At 40.5% G+C, this 23,572-nt stretch overlaps 1 protein-coding gene across 1 annotated transcript in view; it reads left to right on the forward strand.

The window, feature by feature from the left end:
* The first annotated feature begins 1,217 nt into the window (after positions 1-1,217).
* EGFL6 (EGF like domain multiple 6) overlaps positions 1,218-23,572 on the forward strand; it is a 32,744-nt gene continuing 10,389 nt past the window's right edge. Inside the window, exons 1-8 of the mRNA XM_033053533.2 lie at positions 1,218-1,397; positions 5,228-5,337; positions 7,480-7,572; positions 10,330-10,449; positions 11,394-11,513; positions 12,177-12,311; positions 14,390-14,512; positions 21,077-21,403. Coding sequence (XP_032909424.1) covers positions 1,330-1,397; positions 5,228-5,337; positions 7,480-7,572; positions 10,330-10,449; positions 11,394-11,513; positions 12,177-12,311; positions 14,390-14,512; positions 21,077-21,403 — 1,096 coding nt within the window. The 5' untranslated portion in view covers positions 1,218-1,329. The remainder of the gene's footprint in view (positions 1,398-5,227; positions 5,338-7,479; positions 7,573-10,329; positions 10,450-11,393; positions 11,514-12,176; positions 12,312-14,389; positions 14,513-21,076; positions 21,404-23,572) is intronic.

Raw genomic sequence — 23,572 nt, forward strand, 5'->3', positions numbered from 1 at the left:
TTAGGGACCACCAGGGCAGACAGACCTATCCACAAGTCACTTTGGGAAAAAAAGGAAAAAAAAGAAAAAAGAAAAAAAGAAAAATTGAGGAAATAGTTACAGCTCATAACACACTACATGCATCACAGTTCAGAAATTATTTGTCTTCTGACCAAAAAAACTTGTCTTGAACACCAATCTGTATTTTACTGGTTTTACTGGCAAGCTCAGACTCAAAGGATGCATTCATATCTATTTGTTGCAATAAATGTACATAATAAAAAGCATGAGTCTTTGAATTAAGTTTTAAGTAATTAGTATACTTTCTACATGGTGCTGATTTAACTGAAATCAAAAGACTACTCCTCCCATTCAGGAAGACAAGTCTGATGAAGGGAGTTCGAGAGTCTCAAGGTACTGCTACATTGCTGGAGGACAGCAGCACAGCTGCAAACCAACAATGGCTTTTGTGTCTAGCATCCAGGACAAAAATGTCTTCACCATCCTTTGCAACACATAAACACAACAAACACATAAGCACAAGTTTGTTTCTTTTAAATAGATTGAATTTTAATCAAATATCATTTGAATCCTGGGGCTAAATTTGCCATCTTTTGGTACCTCTAACTTGGCACTGCTCCTCTCGACAAGGTGACTTAAATGTACTTTAGAGGAACATCTGTACTTTCAGAAGTGTGAAGAAATTAGCAGTAGATGTCAACAACTTGGCAGAAGATTTTTCTAACGAAGATTTTTTCCTAATATCCAAGTACTTAGAAGCTTGGGAAAAGTTTGTTCAGGGATGGTCCTGCAAGGCAAAGCCTGGAAAGGTTTAGGTGCAAATGCAGTTTCCTGGCGATGGAAACCCATCGCAGCGCTGACATCGGGGGGACATCGGATGCCTGCGGAGGCAGAGCCGGCGGGACACGGCTGCGGCCCGGGGTGAGCCAGCAGGGCCGGGCTCAGGGTTCGTACCGAGCATTCCCCTGGTTCCAGGGCCGGGCTCAGCGCTCGTGCCGCCCAACAGAGTGACACGGCTTTCCCGGGGGAGCATCCCCGTGGCTCCATGGCCGGCTCCGGGCAGTCTGCCCTGTCACCCGCCGCGGTCGGTCCCGGTGTGTGCCCGCCCCGGCTCCCGGGGAGCGCGGCCGGAGGCGGGCCCGCCCCGCCCCGCCCGGTTATACGGCCCCGTCCGCGCCCGCCCGCGCTCCGGCGCTGCCGCCGCGGGACGGCCGGAGGGACAGCACACAGCCCGGGGGACAGCCCGAGGGACAGCCCGAGGGACAGCCACACAGCCCGAGGACAGCCGCAGCGCCGGGCCGGGGCCGCCTGTCCGTCCGTGGCCGGGCGATGGTGCCGGCGCCCCGGAGCGCCCTGCTCGCCGCGCTGCTCGCCGCCGGGCTGGCCGCCGCGGGCAGGTGAGCGGGGACGGGCTGGGGCGGGCGGGGCGGCCCGGGCTCCGCAGCCCCGCTGGTGCCGGGCTGGTGCCGCTGCTCCCCGCGGGTTCGAGGCACTCCCCGCCGTGCCCGGGGCCGCTCCCGGGCCGTGGTGCTGAACCGCGCCCGCCCGGTTCGTGCGCTCCAGCGGGTGTGTGAGCCCTGCCCCGGGGTACTCACACCGGAGCGCCGACCCTGCTCTGGGGAAAGCGGCAGCGTAAGTGGCGGTCCCATGGGGAAACAGCTGCCCCCGTCTGTGGAAAGGTGTGAGCACCTCCACTTCTTGGTCTGCCAGCCCTTCACCAGCAGCCAGTCATCACAGATGTTGGGTTCTATGGAGACAGGTTCTTTGGAAACAGGAGGAGATTTTGAGAGAGAATCAATGAAACCACTTACTCCACAGCAAGCCATTCCAGTGTTCCCTCTCCCAGTTCTCCAGAAGCAGAAGTGCTGCAGCAAGGGAATAGCTCATAAAGGGAGAATTTGCAGCAACTGCGTATGAAGCCTTCAAGATGTTTTGCGGTTTATTTTTTTAATATTAGATCTGTGAATTGAAGCATTTGTCATCAACAAGTGGCAGTGTGCTGTTCCAGCCCATGCAAGGCTGTTGAGTGGTCAGCTCCTCAGGAACTGGAAGTTCATGAACTCCAGACCTGCTGTTATGTCTTATAGAAAGCACATTTGTTATTCTATACCACCTCAGACCATTGTCGAGGGCGGGGGAAAAGGACTGTCCTCCAGGAAGAAGGGGTTCCTTCCACTCAACAAAACATGGTGAAGGGAGCCTGTCTAGTCTATTATTGGGGTAGTTTCATGTGAAATGTTTCTTTTCTCCTGCCTTCTGTCATTAGTATTGTTGCTGTTACTGTTCGTTTCCTTATCTCGTTGTTATTTCCAGTAAATTGTTCTTACCTCAATCTGCGATCTTTGCCTATTGTGCCTCCAATTCTGAACTCCATCCTGCTGCAAAACGAAGGGTGAGGGGAAATTGGGGGAGCAAGAGAGGGTGGCAGGTGATTGTGGAGAGTGTTGGTAGGGGGACTGATTTGGGGAATACCATTCCTAAACCATAACAGCAATTACAGCAGTGAAATTTAGTCACACTTAGTTTAAAATGGTGCTCATGGCTTACAGCAATCTTGTGACAGCTAATGCAGCCAGCTCTTTATTTCAGCCACCTCCTCTCAGGTGGTCCTGCGTTGTTGTGGTTACTATTCATCCTCACTTCTTTGTTAAATGTCACACAGTGCTGTCAGCAATACCACAGCCACATAAAATCAATTGCTTCTCTCCTCTCTGGGCACCCTGGTCTGCTAAGTAGCCACTTGTTACCTTTAGCACCAGTGCTGCCCGTCAGTGGTCTGGGTACTTCTGACACCACTGTCCTGCACTGTGATCTGACCTGCAGTGTGCCTTCTCTTGCCTTTTTTTTCAGTCACATATTTTGGCTGCAGGTTCTTCAAGGCCAGGAATTTTTTGCGCACTGAGCAGACTGTATCAGCCATCTCACTCAGGTACTTTAGGTAGTCACTCTGAAATCCTACAGGAATATCAGGCAAAGAGGGATCAGAAGTGCCCTGTGCCTCCAGTCTATTACTTGTTTCCCAGTATCCAGGAGGGTTCATGTGACATTCTCCCAGAAAAGAAAGGGTCTACCTGCATGAAAAATCTCCTCTTTCTAAATTTCTTATTCAAAAAGTGCTGAACTCCTGATAGAAATAACTAAGCTGATGGGTGTTGATTCTTCATGGGTGAAAGGGGCTAACCTGGAAAAACTGGTTCACTTCCCAGATTTTGGGATCTAGTTGATCTTTCCCTCTGCCAAAGGTAAGTTTTATCTTGATGCTTGTTGTGGAAGTCAGAACAAGTCTTTTGACCTTGTCCAGGCAGTATCTATAGAGTTCAGCTATGTTAATTTAATTTGCAGCTTTATGGAACATTTCCCAGTTTTAAGGAAAGTTTGTTCCAAAATCTTGAGGGATATTTTATACTTTATAATGACTTTTTAAAAAAACTAAATTATTAAATAAAATACTACTGAATCAGTTTTTCCTGTGAAAATGAACACCTTTTGGAAAGGAATTAGATCCTTCTCCCTCCAGGCATTTTAACCTTCCAGAGGAGTCATAGCACTGTCCAGATGGATTCAAAGGGATTTTCTGGGATGCAGGCAGAAAGTGCATTTATTATCCCGGTGAATTAGAGGCCACTTTCTAGTCTGCAAGCAGAACATATGTTCTTTAACTTGTATACTTGCAAGTGATGTAAGCCAGCAGCATGTTGATAACAAAATGGAAAAGTGTTATTTTATTGACTATAGATGCAGAGGCAGGGTGCTGATTTGTCACAGACACGCACAGAGGAGTTACAGCTTTGAACACTCTTTTTCACCTGTCTGAAGATGTTCATGTACAAGTACATGTACTCCTGTAAACTGCATCACTGGGTTGATGGCAAAGGTTGGCTGGCTTCAGAACCATTTATTCCAGCACTGAAATTTTTTTACTTGCCAGGTGACATGAAGACCATCCCTTTGCTTGGAGTATCTCAGATACCTGAGCTTATGCATTTCCTCTGAACTCCCTTCTAGTTCCAATGGTTCAGCTACTAAAGAAAACTCTGGAGTAGCATCTTGTGTCTTTGAAGTGTATGCATATATTTGTTCAATTGGTTTGCCTCAGTGAGGTTTGCAGGAAGTGTTTTAATGTGAGTGCAACCGTTACAGATCGGTGCAGGAGGATGTATGCAAAGCACTCCTGTAATGTGAAAAATTATTACCTTTTTTTGCCTCAGACTAAAAATAGCAAAAGTTCATGCCTGATGACTTTTTTCCATCATTTTTTTTCCCACCATGAGATTTTTGTTGCAGTGTGTTGCCCCCCATCACTACCCCAAATAACTTGCTACAAAGCTCTCAGCAAAAAGGAATTTTCTGAGTCAAAACCAACCCTTTGGACTCTTTGAAGAAAATGCATTTTAAATGATGACTTAGATAAAGCAATGGAGACAGAGGATTTTTGGATAAAGGAAAGAATTTCATAAAGGGGACAGACGTGGTAGTGGACAACTTAAGTAACAGCAAGCAGAGGGAGAAGAGAACTAAAGCCACAGCACTCATAGAAGCACAGAGGAGGTCTAGAAGATTTACATAGTTGTGGATTTCCATCAGATTTATAATATTGGCAACTAATATGGCAGGTTTTCCAATTCTTGCAGCTGTTGATCTACACAATGACTTTGAACCCCCTGGGCTTACTGGCAGGTGTAATGAACATTAATTTGTATGGTCAGGAGTCTCATGCAACCAGAATGCTTGGGACTGTCTGCACTTATGCATGTTTGCACTGGCTATGAGCCTGCAAGTCACTAACTTTTATGGGACTGACTGATGTTCTCAACACGCTTTTCTGTAGAATCAGTCTCTCATCATCCGAGGCAATAGTGCTGTCAGCTATGGCATCATATATTCAACCCAGTTATTCATGTGACACAAACTCAGGCAGCCCTAGTGACTTCACTGACAGTGACTCACTCTAGCAAGGGAGCTGGCTGTATTTTTTGCCTTTGCTGTGTTTCTCATTAGAAGGGTTTGCCTTACACAGTTAATTTATTGCATGTGAAACATTCCCATCATCGCAGTTTCTCTGAACAAATGTAAATTTGCATTCCTGTCTAGGAACGATGCTCTAGGTTTGGTGAAATGGAAATGCCTGACAGTGCATAAAACATAAGAGAATTGTACAAAGGGGTGTGCAGAGGAATGGACTAGAGCATTTTCCTGCTGTAGCTGGTGTTTGTCCTTCCTTACACAGCTCGAGAGCTCATGGGCAGCTGGGGGCTGTGAGCCAGCCTGGGGTGTGTCGCTACGGTTCCAGGTTGGATTGCTGTCCTGGCTGGAGAAAGAACAAGGGCCGCTGTGAAGGTAACGTTAACTTTCTGCTTGTTTCCTCTCTGTTGATGCATACTAATAAGTAATACTAATAAGTACTAATAAGCAGGTTTCTTACATGTCTGCCAGAAGTTACAGAAGGAAAACTTCTGAGGAGTGAAATCCCCTGAGAGATCAAATAAAACATGTTTGAGAGACCATCTCCTCAAAACAAGCAGAGCTTTGGGTAAATAACACCAAACCATAATTTTCATGTTCAGAAATTCTTAGATCCAGAAGGCACCATCTGTTCTAACCTCCTGCACAGCCCTGGTCAGTTACAGCTGTTACAGCTGTTGAGTACGTGCCATAAATGCAGTGTTTTCTAATGCGATATAAGAACCCCTAAAATGATTTTCTATCAGTTGGTATCCTTTATCTTCAAATTACACAGCCTCTGAGAAACAGAAGGTTTTAACTTTCAAAAAGTAGAAATAAAACTCAAGCAATAAGTGCCCCTGATTTGAGCTTGGGTAGCCAGCCAGCCTTCTGGTCAGTGCATCGTTTGCATAATGAAGAGACAATGACTCTTAAGACACTTCTAATTTGTAAGAGATCTACATATTCCAGGCAGAATGCAGTGTGGAATCTTTCTCTCCAATTGTACTTGGGCGAAACAAAAACAAAATCATAAAATATATTTTAGAAATATTTTTCAGATGTTGCACCTGTTGTCCTATAGAGTTTGGCCTTTTATATCTAATGAATTTGTAAGAGGCTTAAGATTATTCATTGCTAAAAATCCATATACTCAAAGAGAAAAATGCTAAAATGTCTATGTTCTGTATATATTATATGCCATTATACCATTATATGCCATTTAAGAAAGGAAAAAGGGATTATTGTAGTATTTATTGGATTGCTTAATTGCACTTTAGTTTTGATGCAAATTAATACCTGGAGGGATAACTGGCAAATGTAACTTTTGATCAGCCAGTGGAGTAGGTTGTCTTGTTTTAAAGCAATAGGTTTTCATAAAATTTGAAGACTATTCTTAAGCAAATCAGTATAGGCCACCTATAATGTAATTCTGCATTGTAAATCCAGATGTGTTTTTCTCTGCTTCAGTGCTAACACTGCAAGCTGGTCTTTTGCAGTCTTGCATCTTCCCAGTTACAGAAGAGAAATGTGTCCATCCCATGGGAGAACATCCCAAGCAGGGATGCTTTGGATCCCAGGGGAAAAAACTGGTCTGGCAGTGTGCCACATTGCATTCAGGGCTGGAAGAAGTGTTGAAAAACGCCTCAATCTGCAGAGTTAGTACCTTCAGTACCTCTGAATGTATCTGTTAATGCAGGGAAGATACTTGAATTCAGAAAAATTAAATTTAATATTAATTTTACTATATAGTAACTAAACTTTCCTATAGGTTGCAGATCAACTTAACTACATAAGAAATCAAGATTCACATCCTGGTGCACACACTCTCACAGTTTCCTCAGAGGTAGTCCTGATATAAATGCATGTTTTGTTTGCTCTTTCTGAATAATCCCCATGCCGACAATTGGAGAGATTTCAGGAGCCTTAAGGCTTGTAAAAGTGAGCTTTCAATTTCTAATTCATGACCAGAGGACTTGAGTTGCTTTTTAGTGTGTCCAGGTTAAATGTAGCCCTCTCAAATGGACAGCTGCCTGATGACAGATGTGCTCTGGATGTTCCACCATGGGATGGACACGTTCCTCAGCTGTAACTGAGGAGATCCAAGACTCTAAACTGCTATAGGATTGTGTGTCTCCTTTGGCTCTAGGAAAGTGCTATTGCCTCTTTCCTACTCCAGATGCCAAGCATAGCAATTCAAGCTGCTGGCCAGCTGCTTCTCACATAGGCTTCCTAAAAAAAGGAAAAGGCAAGAGTACAAAATTAAATGTGAGTTGTAAGCATTGCAGAAAAATAATGAGGGAGAGACCTTTTGTCTTTACAAACCTGGAAAAAGCCAAATTCTTGTAATTCATGTTAGTAGCACTATTTTCAATCCCAAATAAAGTGCTAATCAGTAGTTACTGTGCTCAGACTAGAGGGAGAGGTATGGAGGATGCTGAACTTGTGAGAAACCTTTTAGGCAACTAAGCAGGCAAAAGTTCTCAAATAGAATATTTCTAACTTTTTCTCTCTCCTTTCTCTGCCTGACTCCACCAGCTACCTGTGGACATGGCTGCAAGTATGGCGAGTGCACGGGACCAAATAAATGCAAATGTTTCCCTGGGTTTACAGGAAAAACCTGTAATCAAGGTTTGTGCATATGCTCCAGAAAGGAGACTGTTGGTTTTTTGTTTCCTTATCTTGTATTATGGTTTTTGTCATCTTCCAAAGCAGTAAACCAGGATGTTCTCTCCTTTATGTAGAAGAACTTAAGAATTTAAGGCTTTTGCAACTCCAGCATACCAGGCAAGTTCTAAGCCTCCTTCAGCAACTAAAGCTTGAACATATATTTTATATCTCCTATGGGCTGATGACAAGGGCAGACTGTGACGTTTATAGTCAGCAAATTAAGGTATGGAGAGATTATATAGCAAGGTATCAGAAGAGATGGATGTCAATTCCAGAACCCTTATTATTTTCTTAACTAGCAGCCCATGTTTCTTTTTAAACTCATCTTCTAGTCAGAAAGGCACACAATTGTATGGTAGACATATAATTTATCAGTTGTTTGTATATGCTGATGGTATTTCTGAGAACCACCATTGGGAGTCTTTAGAATTGCATTTTCAGAATCTTTAAATGCACTGTTTCCCCCTCATAAACTTGGAATTTGACATGGAAGTGTTTCAGTTAACACTGGTAAGAACTCAGCTTTTCTTTTCCTGTTCCAAAATATGAGACCCTTGTCTTGGATCAGATGAAAGGAGCAGGTCACTGTGCATGGAGAGGCAGATGAGTGAACTGTAGGTGCTATAATGGAAACATGACATAAAGGCTGCACAAATTACTAGGTCTGTCCTTTCTACCTTCCCAAGCTCCTGCAGACTTTGCTTGAAAATATTGCATTGACATTCTAAACACACTTTTTTATAGTTAAAACAGCCTATTTATTACACAATATTTTTCAAACAATATGCCCTAAAGATTAAGTATTTTGGAAAAAAACATCTTTTGCTGTTTCTCACAGGGAAAAAAGTTAAATTCTCAGTACCACTAGAGAGGAAAGGCAAACAGCAGCTGTGGTTATAGGTAACAGATATACAAGTACCACTTGAAACTTCAGCCTGTAAATACAGAAGTTTAACCTCAAAAATTATTTGGCAGCTTAAATGTTAGTAAAAGGCAACAGAAAAGCCCTCACCTTTTAGGTGTTTTCCATGCAGTAACTCTGTGTGCATTTGGCATGCTCTCCATAGGCAATCTGATCCGTTCTGTGCACTGCCGAGACTGAGGCTTGGAGGAAGCACAGCACAGACCTGCACATGCACATTCCCTGTTAGCTCATGGGCTTTTCTACCTTCTGAAGCATGGTCAGGATTTTTTCAGTGAAATGGTGGCTGGTACAGGCCAGAAGTGTCCAAGAGCTGTTTCTTTCAACAGTATAGCTGTATAGGTGGTCACGTTCCATCAGCCAGGATTGCTAATACCCACTTTCAATTTATTGGCAGATGTAGCCTTGGTCTGTCCTTACAGCAGAATGTCCTGCTGAGCAAGCTCAACATGAGCTAACTAAAATAACAGAGATAAGGGGACTGTATTAGTCTGCCACCAAGTCTGAGCTAAATTAGCCTTATCTCCATAGGTTCTTTTTAGAGCTGTGTATGCTATCTGTGCATTGTGAGAGATAGGGCAGATAAGCACTTTTGAAAATGTATGGTCTAAGTGGGAATAACTTTTGTTCTCCAGTTTGCTCTCTAGTTTCTTTGTTAAGAGAGTCTTACTTATTTATTGGAGTCACAGTAGCACAAAAATCCAGTGTGATTTGCAAGCAGACAGGTTGTCCCTTTTCAAACAGACCCTGTGAGAATAATATAATGCAACCCTCTCTCTTCCCTGGACTGAGCTGTAGCAAACACTTGTGCACCTCCACAAAATTTATGCTTTGAATGGCCTGGAGGTTTTATTCCTGTGATCTGCAGAGTGTGACACAAGAACAGATGCTCCATGAGAAGTGGAGTTGCACAGGCTCAGTGCTTGCCTGAAGAGCTGCATCTTTACTGAAATTATATTATCGGTCACATGTGCTGTTAAATACATGTTGAATGGGCTGCATATGCTGGTGCATTCCATAAATGAGTTCTGTCTATTTATGAGTCACTACAAGAGGTAGAGGTGTCAGGTCATGGCAGTAAAAAACACAAATGCTGTCCCCTTGTCATAGACCAAATATCATTGTCAGCATTGCTCACCCTATACTACACAAATAAATATTTTGGAATTCTCATTTTCTCCCTGTGAACAACAGATGTTAGGAATTTGAAATTTATTTAGTTTCTGAAAATCTTTTAAATACTGGATTTTGAGAAGGATTGAGGATGTTTTATTCTCAGGATTTTTAGATTTTTTATATTCTTTTAAAGTTCACGTATTATTTATCAAATATTGTATTTAATTTCTACTACTTATAACCTTGGTGCCAGTGTGTAGCTCAGAAAAATTAAAGTAAAAAGTCTTTGTTTCACTTTATGTCAAACTGTTTGGCTGTTCTTAGTCTCAGTCTTTTTACCTTTCTAATACAGGGGTCAATTGGAGGGCTAGAACCATAAAAAATCCATTTAAAAAACTCCCAAAGAAGATTAGCTACATTTCTCTCCACCCCTCCACTTCTTCCTAGCAGGCTGCCAGATGTGGCCAGAGTTTGCATTAATTTTTCAAGTGTAGAGGTCTGTGCATGTAGGTTTTACTAGCAGTCTTTCAGCCAGATGGTCTGCTAAACTCTGCTTATTTTCCATCCAGACGATTTCACTCTGGGGAACTCCACACATTAAGCAACATTATCCACCTATATGCATGAATATATATATATATAAAATTCCAGCACTTACTCGGTTCCAATGACTTCTGCAGATCTGAATGAATGTGGACTGAAGCCACGTCCCTGTGAGCACAGATGTATGAACACACATGGCAGCTACAAGTGCTATTGTCTCAACGGGTACATGCTCATGCCAGATGGCACATGTGCAAGTAAGTAATGGAGCTGATGGAACAGGCACACCAAAATCATCGAATCACATTTAATCCCAGCAGATTTTCTTCTTGTGATGAGCAGATTTAGCTTATTCAGGATAGGGTCTATGCCCCTGCTCTCTGGTACTGTCACAGCTGAAAGAGGCTTCCTATTTGGTAGTTCCTGGGTAAAGTAAACTAGGTCATACTTGTATTTTGGTCCTCAGAGGTGTTTTGGTCCTGATAGAAGTAAAAGTCTTTTATAGTGTTGCTTCAGTTGAAGAACAGCTAGTACAATCTCAGTGTATAGTCCTGTCAGTTAATCTGTTGCATAAGGGTGACTGAATGTATTCAAGCAAAGCACCAATACAGATTACTTTTTACTGTGCTGAATCTCATGCCATTATTCCTTGCTTTACCTTTCTGTGCTCCACAACTGATTTCTTTTATCTTTGTTAATATGCTTTTGACAGTTGATGAAAACTGTTCTTGCAAACATTTTGTGTATGATCTAAGGCTTATCTAAACTTGTAAAAATAGGTATTTTTTACCTATCTTCTTTAAGTCAGCATGAAATAGAAAGAATTCTGCTCTTTTAGCCAGACTGGTTTTTCAGATTTGGGAAAGCTTCTAGTTTTTTGGTGACAGAGTTTTGTTTGTAGAAAATATCTCATGGAGTCCTGACTTTTTTATATGATAATTTATAAACAGCTTTATTTATGATGAATGGATTTTTGTTGTTCTGATTAATTTCTGTATTCATCCATATCTAACTTAAAATTGTGTGATTCCAGCCTAAAAGCTGCTCCTGAATGTAAGCTGTACTTCCAGTTTGGGAGCAAAATTTTAGTCAAAATGGTGCGGCTTATATATGGAGGAAAAACGAACTGTTGCTGACACCCCGGAAGTGCGGCTTATAATCAGTGCGGCTTGTAATAGTGAAATTACTGTACTGTTTTCAGGTTCTAGGACGTGTGCCATGGTGAATTGCCAATATGGATGTGAAGAGGTCAAAGGGCAGGTGCAGTGTCTCTGTCCATCAGGTGGCCTTCAGCTGGGACCAAATGGAAGGACATGCATTGGTATGGTTAGAGAACTCACTCTCAGCTTCTTTTCTGCAGGATCCCCCAAGCCATGAGATTACTGGGAAAGGTTAGGAAGTAGTTAACCCTCCTGGCTGGCTTAAATAATGCTTCTTGTTACTCTCAGTGTGATGTAAAGTTTTCATACTTTTTTAAAAATAATTTTTCTTGAACTATTGGCCATATTCTTTGGCTAACTCTCACCCCAGTAAATAATTCAATTGTCAACAGATACAGTTTCTCCCTGTTGATGTGAGGTCATTATTTACAGTGCTCTGCCTGCAGGAAGCTGCCCTGATGCCATAATGTGTTATAGGATTTGGGCATTTTGTTTGGATGAGGCTTTCTTTTATTGTGATGAGCCACAATACAAGCCTCTCGGTTTTTCTCCAGAAGCCTCAACATTACTTTGTGAATTTCCTGTGATGAAGAAAGCATTAGTTGTGATACTTGGTATTGTGCTCTTCCATAAAGTTAGTTCACATTTTACTGCTTCGCTCAAAAGAGCACATGGGAAAGCCATTGCCAAATGTGAAATTATAAGACTTATTTATTAAGTTTATTTGTGATAACAAGACATAATAATTCCCATGCAAATCCCAGTGAGTTTTTTCCCATTTTACTTTCTCATGGATCTGACCAGCATCCCTTCTCCTGCTGTAGATATTGATGAATGCTCCACTGGCAAAGCTGTCTGCTTGTACAACCGCAGATGCGTCAACACGTTTGGAAGCTTCTACTGCAAGTGCCAGCTGGGTTATGAACTAAAATACACCAGTGGCTGCTACAACTGTGTAGGTAAGAGCTAGACCAGGGATGTTCCTTCTTCATGCTTTTTATTCCCACAGAGTACATCTTCCCTGTCATTGCCTCCAGCACATTGGCCTGTCCTGAGCATGCTGCCTCAGAGATGGGTAAAAGATGTCAAACTAAAAATACTCTTGATGGGACTTTGAATTTTCCTCTGTTTTGTTTTTTTCTTTTTTTCTGTGGCCTTAAGGAAAACTGAATCACTGGCACTTAGAATTTAAATTGCCTCATTGTGACCAGTCGAGATTGCTAGAGTTTGTTGTAAGTTGGCAACTCTTGACTAAAAAAAATGCTGCTTCCAGTAAAGGCTTAATTAAAGATCCATTTTTTGTTCTCTTGGCTTCAAACTGTGACAAATAAGCAGTCCCACTATATTATTTTTCTTTTCTTTCATGTCATTATTGAGGAATGTGAAGTAAGTGCCTTCATGACTGTAAAAACAGTTATTTGGATGGTTTGTACAGAACTTGGGGGGCAAAAAGTATGAAAATAGTAGGTTTCAATTACTTTTCAGGTTTCTGTTGCATGACAGAGTTTCTCCCTAAAAAAAAATAAATACAGGCAAAAAGTTATATTGACATGCTCAGGTGTTAAATGTCAAAATACCCCTAACTCCTCTTTCAATCCATTAGCTGAATGCTGGAAGAACAGCTAAGTGAAAGTTACTGCAGCCGGTGCTGCAGGAATATTGTTCAAGCTGTTGACTGCACAAGGGCCTGGAAGGGTTGGAACTACCACATGTGCATAAAAAAGAGAATTCATTGAATTTGTTTATATTTAATTGATATTGGAAAGGAGATCATAAGGCAGGTTGGGAGGCTTAAGTTTGCTGTTCATGCCTGCAAACCCTGAGAGACTTCAAATGGAAAAATACTTTCTTTTCTCATACATTATGTGCATGGGGGGGAAAATTGGAAAGGTCTCAGTAGTCAGGATTTTATTTGCAATCCTAAATCTCACTTTTAGACACACCAGACTTTAGAGTCAGCCTTCCTGCTACTTGTTTGTTTACTGATTTACATTATGGGAGGACCTGTCAGCTGCTAAAAATAATGCAATCTGGATAAAATGTGAGTGGTACAAACATTTATGTACCAACATGATTCCCTTATGTGGAATAAATCAGAAACATCTTTGTAATGGAGCAAAATCAAACACACTTGGTACCTGTACATTTTGCTGTGAGTTGAATGTAGTATTTTCTACTGAATTTTGCTTATTATACCTCTTTTCATGCAGCATCATATATATGCTGGAATTTGAGGGGTAGTTTAAAGATCTTGACATCTTGGCATGCTCAGAGTTACAGTAATGTCACAACTATAAGGCGCACCCTTTTGACTAAAATTTTGGCCAGAAGCTGGAAGTGCGCCTTATAGTCCGGTGCGCCTTATATAATGTACAAAGTTGCGAAATTTTCCAACCTGAAAGTGAGAACCGCGAGGGGGGGCAGCACCGCAGGAGCACTGAGTAGCGATGGGGGGGCTGCCGCAGGTGGCCCCAAGTGCCAGGAGCAGCACTGGCAGGGAGGCGGGGGGTGGCCCGGGCAGCCCCAGGCACCGGGAGCAGCGCGGGCAGAGAGGCATTACTACTTTGTTACTTTTTTGAGCGTGGCACGGATCCTTGCTGCAAAAAAAAGTGCGCCTTATAGTCCGGTGCGCCTTATGGTCGTGAAATTACTGTACTTTCCACTGCATTCTTTCTACAGTGAATGAAAGAATGAGAATGTTTTGGTGAGCTCTTTTTTTAGCTGATGTCACACATTCTCTTGGTGCCTCGTGCATTTTGTGGATAGAAGAGTGTGTACAACCTATGGTTTGAATCCTGTTCTCAGTCAGGAAATCACTGCATTCACCTTGTCTTTACTGGGATGCTCTATGTTCTCCGTGGATGCATGCACCAGCATCTGTGCATTTGGAGCTGACATTGTCTCCTAGTATGAATTCTTCTGCCTCTGATGGTCACTGCACTGTCTTGGTCTAACATTAGTGCTGGAAAGAGATGGTGACACAAACAGGCTGACAGGAGCCTCGGGTTTCAACACAGTTCTTTATATCTTCCCCCAGATGTAAATGAATGTGTGACAAATACACACAGGTGCAACCTCCATGCAGAGTGCCTCAACACCCAGGGATCCTTCCAGTGCAAATGTAAACAGGGCTACCGAGGAAGTGGATTTGATTGTGCTGGTGAGTACCACTGGATATCAGGAATAGTGCTGTATTGTTTTTCTCCAATAATTGATCATTAAAAGGCATGTTCTCAGAAAACTCATGCTGAGCAATGCTGCAATACCAACCAAGCAAGACCTCTCCACAAAATAATATATTAACTGCATGACTCATAGCATGGTTAATACAAGTATCACTTGTTCAAATTAATTTTGTCTGTAAGTCTCAAAGGAATTCTCTAGGAATTGCAAGTGGAACAGAGAAGTGAATTTGAAGAAACAGAGAAAATGGTTTTTAAAATCTACTGTGATTTCTCCATGAATTCCCAAGGTTAGCCCCTTGGAGGGATGTACAGTCCCTCCCAGAAAAGTTTCAGGCTGACTTAGCAAAAAATGAGAAAAGGGAAGAAAGCTGTGACTTCTCTGTCTGCCTTTGTCTATTGAATATGGAAGACCTCCTATAAAGATGTCATTTCCCACTTTAACTGAATATGACCCTTCAAGAAGAAAGAAAGAAAGGCTGTTCTTGTCTTTATATTTAAAATAAACCTTTTAATTTATACCTTTATTAATCCTGGCAGATATTTCTCCTGCAACATCATTAAAGTTGTTTTCCTCAAGAGGAGACTTGACTCCTGCTCAAACATTTTAAAAGCTTTTGCCTATAGCAGATGAAGTCTACATAATATATAAATCTTTTCAAGTAGTCCTTGATCAGATATGATTCATGGTCACAGATGTTCTCTGAGTCACTCTATTATTCTTGTTCCTACTCTCATTAGGGTAGCAATTGAAACTTACAATACATATTTATAAATTAATATTTTCACAGAATATTTTGAGTTGCAAGAGACCCACTAATCCAACTCCTAGCCTTGCAAAGGCGAGCACCACTTTGTAAAGTTTCAGCTTCCAGTAAAAAAATGTTGACTTTTAATAAGCAAAAATACACAAAAATCTGACTGTTACTGAAAGGTTTGATACGGACATAGATTGCTACATCAAAGCTGCTTAGAACATTCTTCTACTCAAATTCAATGCTATGAGCCAGTTTCCTTGCCTAGACCACATCTCTTGTGATGTGTCACTGCAGCTCACTGAAATGAAGGATGCATTTGACTGGATATCAAAGCAAATTGACATGACACATCTTGTTATGATTTTGTTAAAGCAAAATGTACCACAGGTGAAATGTTAAACAAATATATCTCTGAGGAAAATAGTCTGGTTTGGTTTTCTTTTTTCATTTATTTGCCTTTTTCTTTTTAATGAAAAGGTAAAATGAGAAGGGAAAGTGAGAAGGGAAATTTTCTTTTTGACTAATTCTATGTACAAAATATTCTTTCGTCAAGCAAAAACAATTCAACAAGAATGTTTGCTTAAATATAAATAACAAATATTTTCACTTGTGGAGAGAAATTTTTGATGTCTAGCCCTGTATAAAAATCACTTCTGAAGTCAGATGATCCCTATCTTCTCACAGGTGTTTCTCTTACATAGTTTGTCCTCTGCCTACTCCTCCTGTCATACTTCCAATTACTGAAGTCCATTTGTTGTTTAGCAGAGGAAGGATCCATGCCATTCATAAACTTAATAGAACACACTAAATGAAAAAGAGATTTATTACAAGAGAGGATAGAGGAATAACATACAGTAATGAGAGCAGTCAGAGCCACAGGCAGGTCAAAAGGTGAGGGTCCAGCTAGAAAGATGTAAACAACAATAGAGGAAGATTAAAATACAATCAGTGGTAGGTGAGCCCTGAAATGTAAAGATGTTAAATAGAAACTGATTTCTCTGGTGGTAATTCCCCCCCATATATATTTTCTTTTAAAGGAAATTGGTAGAGATTCTTCTAGCTCTGAATGTTTCAATAGCTGATTTTTACTGCAATCCTCAAGAACATCTGACCAGTGTCAGATGGGGGCAGGACGTGTCTTGCTCTTGGGTAGAATGTTTTTTCAAATAATGACACAAACAATTGGATGTACCAGCCAACAGTGAAACACTAAGTGTTCTCCATGTCATATAGCAATTGTGGAAAAGCCCTGCCTTTACTGCAGCCAAAAGAAATTTTGCTATTGGGTTTAATGGGATGAAGACACCATCTTGGGAATTTAGGGGCTGAAGGCTGTGGCTTCACACTTCTTTTGGTGACAATGGCTGCAGTTCCTGTGGCCCATTCCAGTTCCCAGCAGATGGGCCTCAGCTTGTGCTGCAGCTGAACAAAAAACTTCTTAAATAACTCTCCACTACTCCACATAATTATTCCCACAGAGCTGGAATCCTGTTTTCACAGAGAGACATTAGTTCTTAATAGCAATTGTCTCTAGTATAAAAAAACCTGGCTACCACGGAAGCAGTATTTGCTTTTTTAGAAAAATGAAAACTATTTTAAATAACCTAATTTCAGATAACCTAATAAGTGACATAATATGTAATTCACCTTTGCACAGAAGGTGATGGAAATTCTTTCATTCAATTTGTATGTCAGTACACTAACTTGGAGAAAGCTGCTGAAACATCAGGCTGCAAACGCTGCTGCTGGTATGAATATGACCTGTGATTATTAAGGCACCCTTTTGCCATTTAACACTTCTATATGTATGAAACACTGGAGACAATTTCTGAGCTGTCTGTAGCACACATGCTGTTTGAGAATCCATAGAGATTAATTGATATGAACAATCTCTAAAAGGGTCCTACTCATTTCCACATCTGGCCCCTATCTTGCTGCAATCTGTTGCAGGTTCATGTGTTTCCTGATTTCCTATTGTGCATTGAAAACCCACATTTCCCCTGCCACATGCTTCTATGTGTATTTCAGCTTCTATTTTATTTAAGAATAGAGTCTTACAAGGTTCCATAAGCAATTAAGACTCCTGGGGGGAAAAAAGAAAATAACCTATTTTCTATTCGCTTTTTTGGTCCCACAAAATAACAGGAAAAAGGATTACTATCTTTGAGTCTACAGGTACCACTCTAAGGAGCTCAACAATGACACTCTTGTTAATTGTCCAGCTAGAGGCAGAGGTTACTCTTCTTCATTATGCTTTGCTGGGTATCTAAGTGTCAATAAAAAATCCTGCCAGCTCTCCCTCTGCCTCTTGTATTACTTCTTAATTTTTTGCTGATAGGGTAACCCTTAGACCTTATACATATTATTTTGCTTTCTTATTAACTTGCCAATCCTAAAAAGGGTTTCATTTGACATAATAAAGTTTCAAAGCTTCAAAAACTATTGTGGACATATTGCTGGTGATATTCTTATAATTTAATTCAGTATAAAGTCAAATACTGCTGTCATTCTCCAGTGAGTAGCACTTAGGAAATGCATGGTGATAAAAGCCTACTGGATTCCTACTAGATTCCTACACCTTGCTGGCTGGTGTAGTCATGTGTTGAAGCATAGTCCAGTGTGACAAACTTGCTCTGATTTCTCAAAGTATCCTTCCCTAAACAAGACAGTAAAAATTTTAGAAATTAAATAGGGTAGCAAGACATATTGTTAGATGATGTTCCATGGTGCTTAGAAGAAAATAATAGCCCACAATCTGTCTTTTAACCTATCTACAAAAGCTTTCAGACTCTTTTAAGAGTATCTAAAAGAGGTTGATGACTTTTAGAATGATTTCTGGAAGTATGTAATGCTGATCTAATCTTTATTCACATCTACATACTCCACCTACATGTGGTAGATGTTGTCTGTCTCCCACATCAATTCTCCAGCTCTTATACAGAGAAGCTGTACAGGGAGCTATGAAAGGATTTGTAAGCCAGTCTCCTAGGCTTGTCTCTCACCAGGTTTTTAAACACTCTGTGAGGTGTGAAGGTGGAAGCAGTGGGGTGCCTGCTGGAGTGCAGAGCAAGCTGTCTCCTACTGCATCCCCCATTGTATGGGCAGGGCCAGCACCAGCTGCAGGCACAGGGTGAAAGGAAACCAGACCCTTGTCTGTCCCTCTCGTGCATCATCCCGTGTTATTCCCTTTACACAATGCAGCACTGAGTCAATGGCTTGGCATATGCTCTTTATGTATTTTTTTCAACTCAGCTTTCACAACTTGGTCATTAGACATCCTACACCATTCCATTTCTCTGGGTTTATAATTCTGTATAGCAAATAATGACAGAAGAGTTTTACTTTTAGCCTCAGCCACCATTTGTCTTTGTTTTTCTACTTCTAGCCTTAATTCTCTCTAATTCAAAGAAAGAAAATACCTTTGAAAACTGAGATATTTTCATATTAGGGCAATAAACAGAAACTGCATGAGCAGGAGGCATTAATCAGCATGCTTCCTGATCAAAGGTATAAGAAAGAGCTGGGGAGGAATGCATCACATGGACAGATAAGTGCACAAATGTTTGTGACCAACATGCCTGCATTTATCTACATGTCTTCAGGCAAAGGTCCTGAAAACTCACTATCTCAGGTGTAGCACCCCAGAGCACCAGAGAAGGTGAGCTGCTCCTTCAGGCAAGTCTACAGGCCATGGATTCAAAAGAACAGACTGAGTTTAAGGTGGTGTATCCTTACATGGCATTAGTCCTCCTGCAAATTATGGCTAGACATAAAAAGTCTTAAATCTACAGCTCTGGCTACTCTAAAGATGAATGCAGATTGGAAGGAGACTGTGCTGTGTCCTAAAATATGCTTGGTGTCTAAAGTTTCTGTCTCCATGAGCATGGAGATTTTCATAGTGCAGCAGCAAATTGGAGTCTTCAAGCACATGGGAATTTATACTTTTTCATCCCCCTATTTTTGTCACTCCTGTAGATTGGTTTTCTGACACTGCAGAGGTTATTATTTTAACTGTAAGAATTTTCCATTTCATGAGGAAAACTTCAAAGCAGAAACTAAAAGCAGATGTAAGGTTTGCTGAGCAGTCAGTCCTGTGGCCTTGAAAATCCCCATAGCCTCTCTATGAAAAGTGTGAAGTTTCTTGTTCCTGATAGTCAAAAGGAAATTTGTTTGGAATTACACTTTCCTGTTAATTTTTATTGCTGAATTCTGAGTTTAGACCCAGGGAACCTCACATCCTTCATGACATCATCCTCCAGAGGATACTTAGTGGACTATTACTAAAGAGTTTATTTGCAAGTATTCGACAAGCAAGCCAATAAGTTTTATCCAAAAGAAAGGAAGAACAAATCCTCAAGTTTGACTTTCATTCTATTGGTATCTGTTTATTCCAACAGCAATTTCAAAAACACCTAAATGCTACAGTGAGCACACCAAGAATCTGATTCTTTTCCAGACATACTAAATAGCGTGTAGCTGCATTTGCCATAAAAAAAAAATGTGACTAATTCACAGTGATAGGATTGTATTTTCCAGAAATGAATATAAATTCAGGGAACTTTCCTCTTTTCCTACTAGACTGAAGTTCTATTTTATTTACTGGTGTTTTTTCTTCTGCTGTGTCTCTATGAAAAGAGGCACAGAGAAAATAGTACTACTCAAGGTTCCAAGTCCAGTCCATCTGTTTCAAAGTACTATTATAAAATTTTCATTAAACAAAGTCAGGAGCAAAATAAGAATATATTCTTGCCCTGACAATATATAATCATTAGACAGCAGAAGCAGAGGGAAATAAAAATAGCTGTCTTCCACCATCATTTTTGATCCTAAAAGTCTGTAGGTACTGCAGCATCAATACTGATTGAGAATCAAAGATGGGAGACAGTGTATGAGGCTATTCTGATACACTGATAAAAACAGTGTCTCTTTTTGAAAGAGCTTTTTTATAGCACACTGAAACTGCTCAGCTTTAATTGTTTCCTAGGTAGTTCACATAAAGGACTCAAACAGTATTTTATGACATGGTTGTGTACAACATTTGATAGTAGCATCCAAATGGATAATTCCAGAATAATTAAAATAGCACCTCTTTATCCAAAATGACAAGATACAGTATTTCACATCCAGAGGAATCATAGAATGGTAAATTCTCAGGAAATGTTACATTTATGTTCTAGTCTATCTTGGGATTGCAAGATGGTAACAATTGGCATTCTTGGATGCTTCTCTGAATTTTGGTATTTATGCCTTAGAAGTAAATAAGAGCTAGAAGAAATCTGATGGTGCAGCTTGATGTATGTCTTCTCAAAATATCCTCCATGGAAGGAAAATTAGACCGGAGAAGTTCACAAAAGATAGCCAAGAGAAATGCTCATTATTATTAGGCTGCTGTTGTTGTGGAGGGGATTCCAACTCCATGGACAATTTTAGTCGAAAAATTGAAGAAGGATTTTTGGTTTTTTGCCTGAGCTCCTGTGTAAAAATAAGTTAAGTAAGGAGCTGTGTGGCCTGTGTTACTCCTGTGTTACACAGGAGTCCAAAGAGGTCGTTAAACAGGACTGCTATTGTCTTTTCACTGTAACTCAGATAGAGCTGTCCATACAACACAGCTGAACGTGTGCATGTGTCCTTGGCTCTGTGTAGAACTGAACTTATATCTCATAGTAAAGAATTTAATTCCCTGTGTCTCTAGACCTTGTAAAGGACACCATGGTCCCATTTAAAAACATTGTCATTGCTGGACATCCCTTAGATGAATACTTTCTATTTTCTTCTTGGTTCTAGTTATCCCTGAAAAGTCAGTGAAGGAAATTGCAAGAAGCCCTGGAACATCTAAGGACACAATTAAGAAACTTCTTGCCCATAAAAGCAGTGTGAAAAAGCATAAAACAATCAAGAATGCAATCCCAGAAGCAGCTGTGACACCACCCTCTAAGACCCACTTGCAGTTGCTGGACTATGAAGGTGGTGTTGATCTTGGTGGGAGCTACAGTGAAGAAGAGGAAGGAACAGCAGCTGCTGCAGAGGAGGAGGCAGAAGACTCAGATGAAGAGCAGAAGGAAGATTTTGAAAATCAAATTGATGAGCGAAGCCTTAGAGGGGATGTCTTTTGTAAGTTTCTTTATTTTTAAAAATTTCTGGCTTCAATGTAAATATGTATAAACACTAAAAAATAATCACAAAACATTGCACTTTTTCAGAATTTACTTGTAGAAAATGAATCATAGAATCACAGGATGGTTAGGTTCTAGTTAATGCTTTTGAAAAACACAGCAAGAAATTGTACAGCATATTGGAATAGTTGATCTTTAATGTCTCTTCCAACCCAAGTAATTCTATTATTATAACTCTTTTGTAGTACAATTGTCTCAGTCAAACATTCTTCAAAGTAGCAGCAAAAGTAATTACAATGAAAAACACAGTCAATTGTTCATTCATTATATTTTCTTTTTCTAAAGTATAGAAAAATAATAAATACTATCCCACAGCAATTAAAATTATAATAATAAAAATGAAAACGTTAGCATTAATTATTAATTAATAATTATTCATTATTATTATGATTAATTATTAATTATTCATTAACAATTTTAAAGTCCTCTGGAAAAAATTGGTCTGTAAAATTGTAATTCTGTAAGGCAACCAAGAAAAAATGTAATTATTCACGTAATACATTTGAGAATACAAAATTCTTTGCCAAAGGCATGGTCCTAAAATTGCTCTTTTTTTGTTTTCAGTGGTAATTGGCCTGTTTCAGTTTAAGATAAGGATATAGACTAATATTGCTTCCTTAGATTATGCTAGGGAGCTGATGAACAGAACAAAGTCAGGGCTTTGCTTACCAATCTCCTCCCTTCCTGCAAATATTACCAGTGAGTGCTAATGGCATGTTTCAAGTTTGCTGACAATACCAACATGGGGAGAATGACCCATTCACTGAAGGGAGCACTGCTGTCCAAGGGCTCTGGCCAGGCTGTGGAGGTAGACTGACAAGAACAAGATAAAGTTCAACAAAAGCAGATGGAAAGGGAAAGAAAAGCTTCGTGCTCCATTATGGATTTGGGATGACTGCTAGGAAGATGCTTTGCAGTAAAAGGCAAGTTTTGCACATCCCATTACAAGACAAATGGGAATGGGCCACACTGACATGAATCTAGCAGTGCTCTGCCAGGGAGACCATGAGGAGAGGCTAAGATAACTTTTTTTTCAGCTTTGAATGGGGAGGGCTAAGAAGAGATCTTAGTGATGTCTTCACCTATTTAATGGAATGTTACAGGGAAGGAATGGACAGACTTTTCTTGAAAATATACAGCAATGGGACAGGAAGTGATGAATACAAGTTGGAACAAAAAAAAAATTCTCATTAGATATAATGAAAAGATTATTTCACCATGAAGGTGGACAGAATTTGTGATGGGTATGCAGAGAGGTTGTGAAGTGCCTAACTTTGCAGATATTATGACTTGCAGATAATATAACTGAACGGGGCATTGAGCAATACCCTGATCAGGAAGTTAGATTAGGTAACCTAAAAATGGCTCTTCCAACCTACATGATTCTGTGATTCATTCTGTGTTTTCAAACAAGCATTTCAAAGTAGTTTAGAAAATAGTGAGTGTAGACCAGCATCCTGGAAGATGCTTGGATTTCTCTCTGGTGCTATAAACACATAAAGTCAATTCAGGAATCAGTAATTTTTCTAAAAAATCTAAACATCTTCTACCAAGCTGCATGCAAAAAACAGACTTCTGTTTGTCAGCTTTTAACCAGATAAAATGGTGACAAATTTCTGACTAATGGTGCCATGCCTCCCAAGTGGAGGATTCTGTACTTAGGACAGCACTCTCCCTCTGGCCAGCCACACCTAATCCCCAGGCTGTCTTTATTCAGCCTTTCACTCCTGACTAGCACATGCCACTTCCTCTAAAGAAGTGTTCCTTCCATCTTCTGAGGATCCCTTTATAAATTACTTACCTAAAAGAGGTAGCAGGTACAGGAGCTGATGCAGAATTGGGGTAGAAGTTTTCACTATATGGCAAACTACCCTTGGGGTTCAGCCTTGCCATGCTGGTACTGCCAAATACATTTGAGAGTCTCAGAGCAACAGATTAAATGACTTGCCTCTGTTCTCACAAGAAGCAATAAAACAGGTTTTCTGGTGGCCATACTTTTATATTTAGAGAATTGTGTTTCACACACATTTATGCCAAAATACTATCCTGAAGAAGGACATAACTCTTCCCAGTTATGCTAATTAATCCAAAGCTGGCCATAATTTTA

The sequence above is a fragment of the Catharus ustulatus genome, chromosome 2 (assembly GCF_009819885.2).
Source record: "Catharus ustulatus isolate bCatUst1 chromosome 2, bCatUst1.pri.v2, whole genome shotgun sequence".
Classification (NCBI taxonomy): domain Eukaryota; kingdom Metazoa; phylum Chordata; class Aves; order Passeriformes; family Turdidae; genus Catharus; species Catharus ustulatus.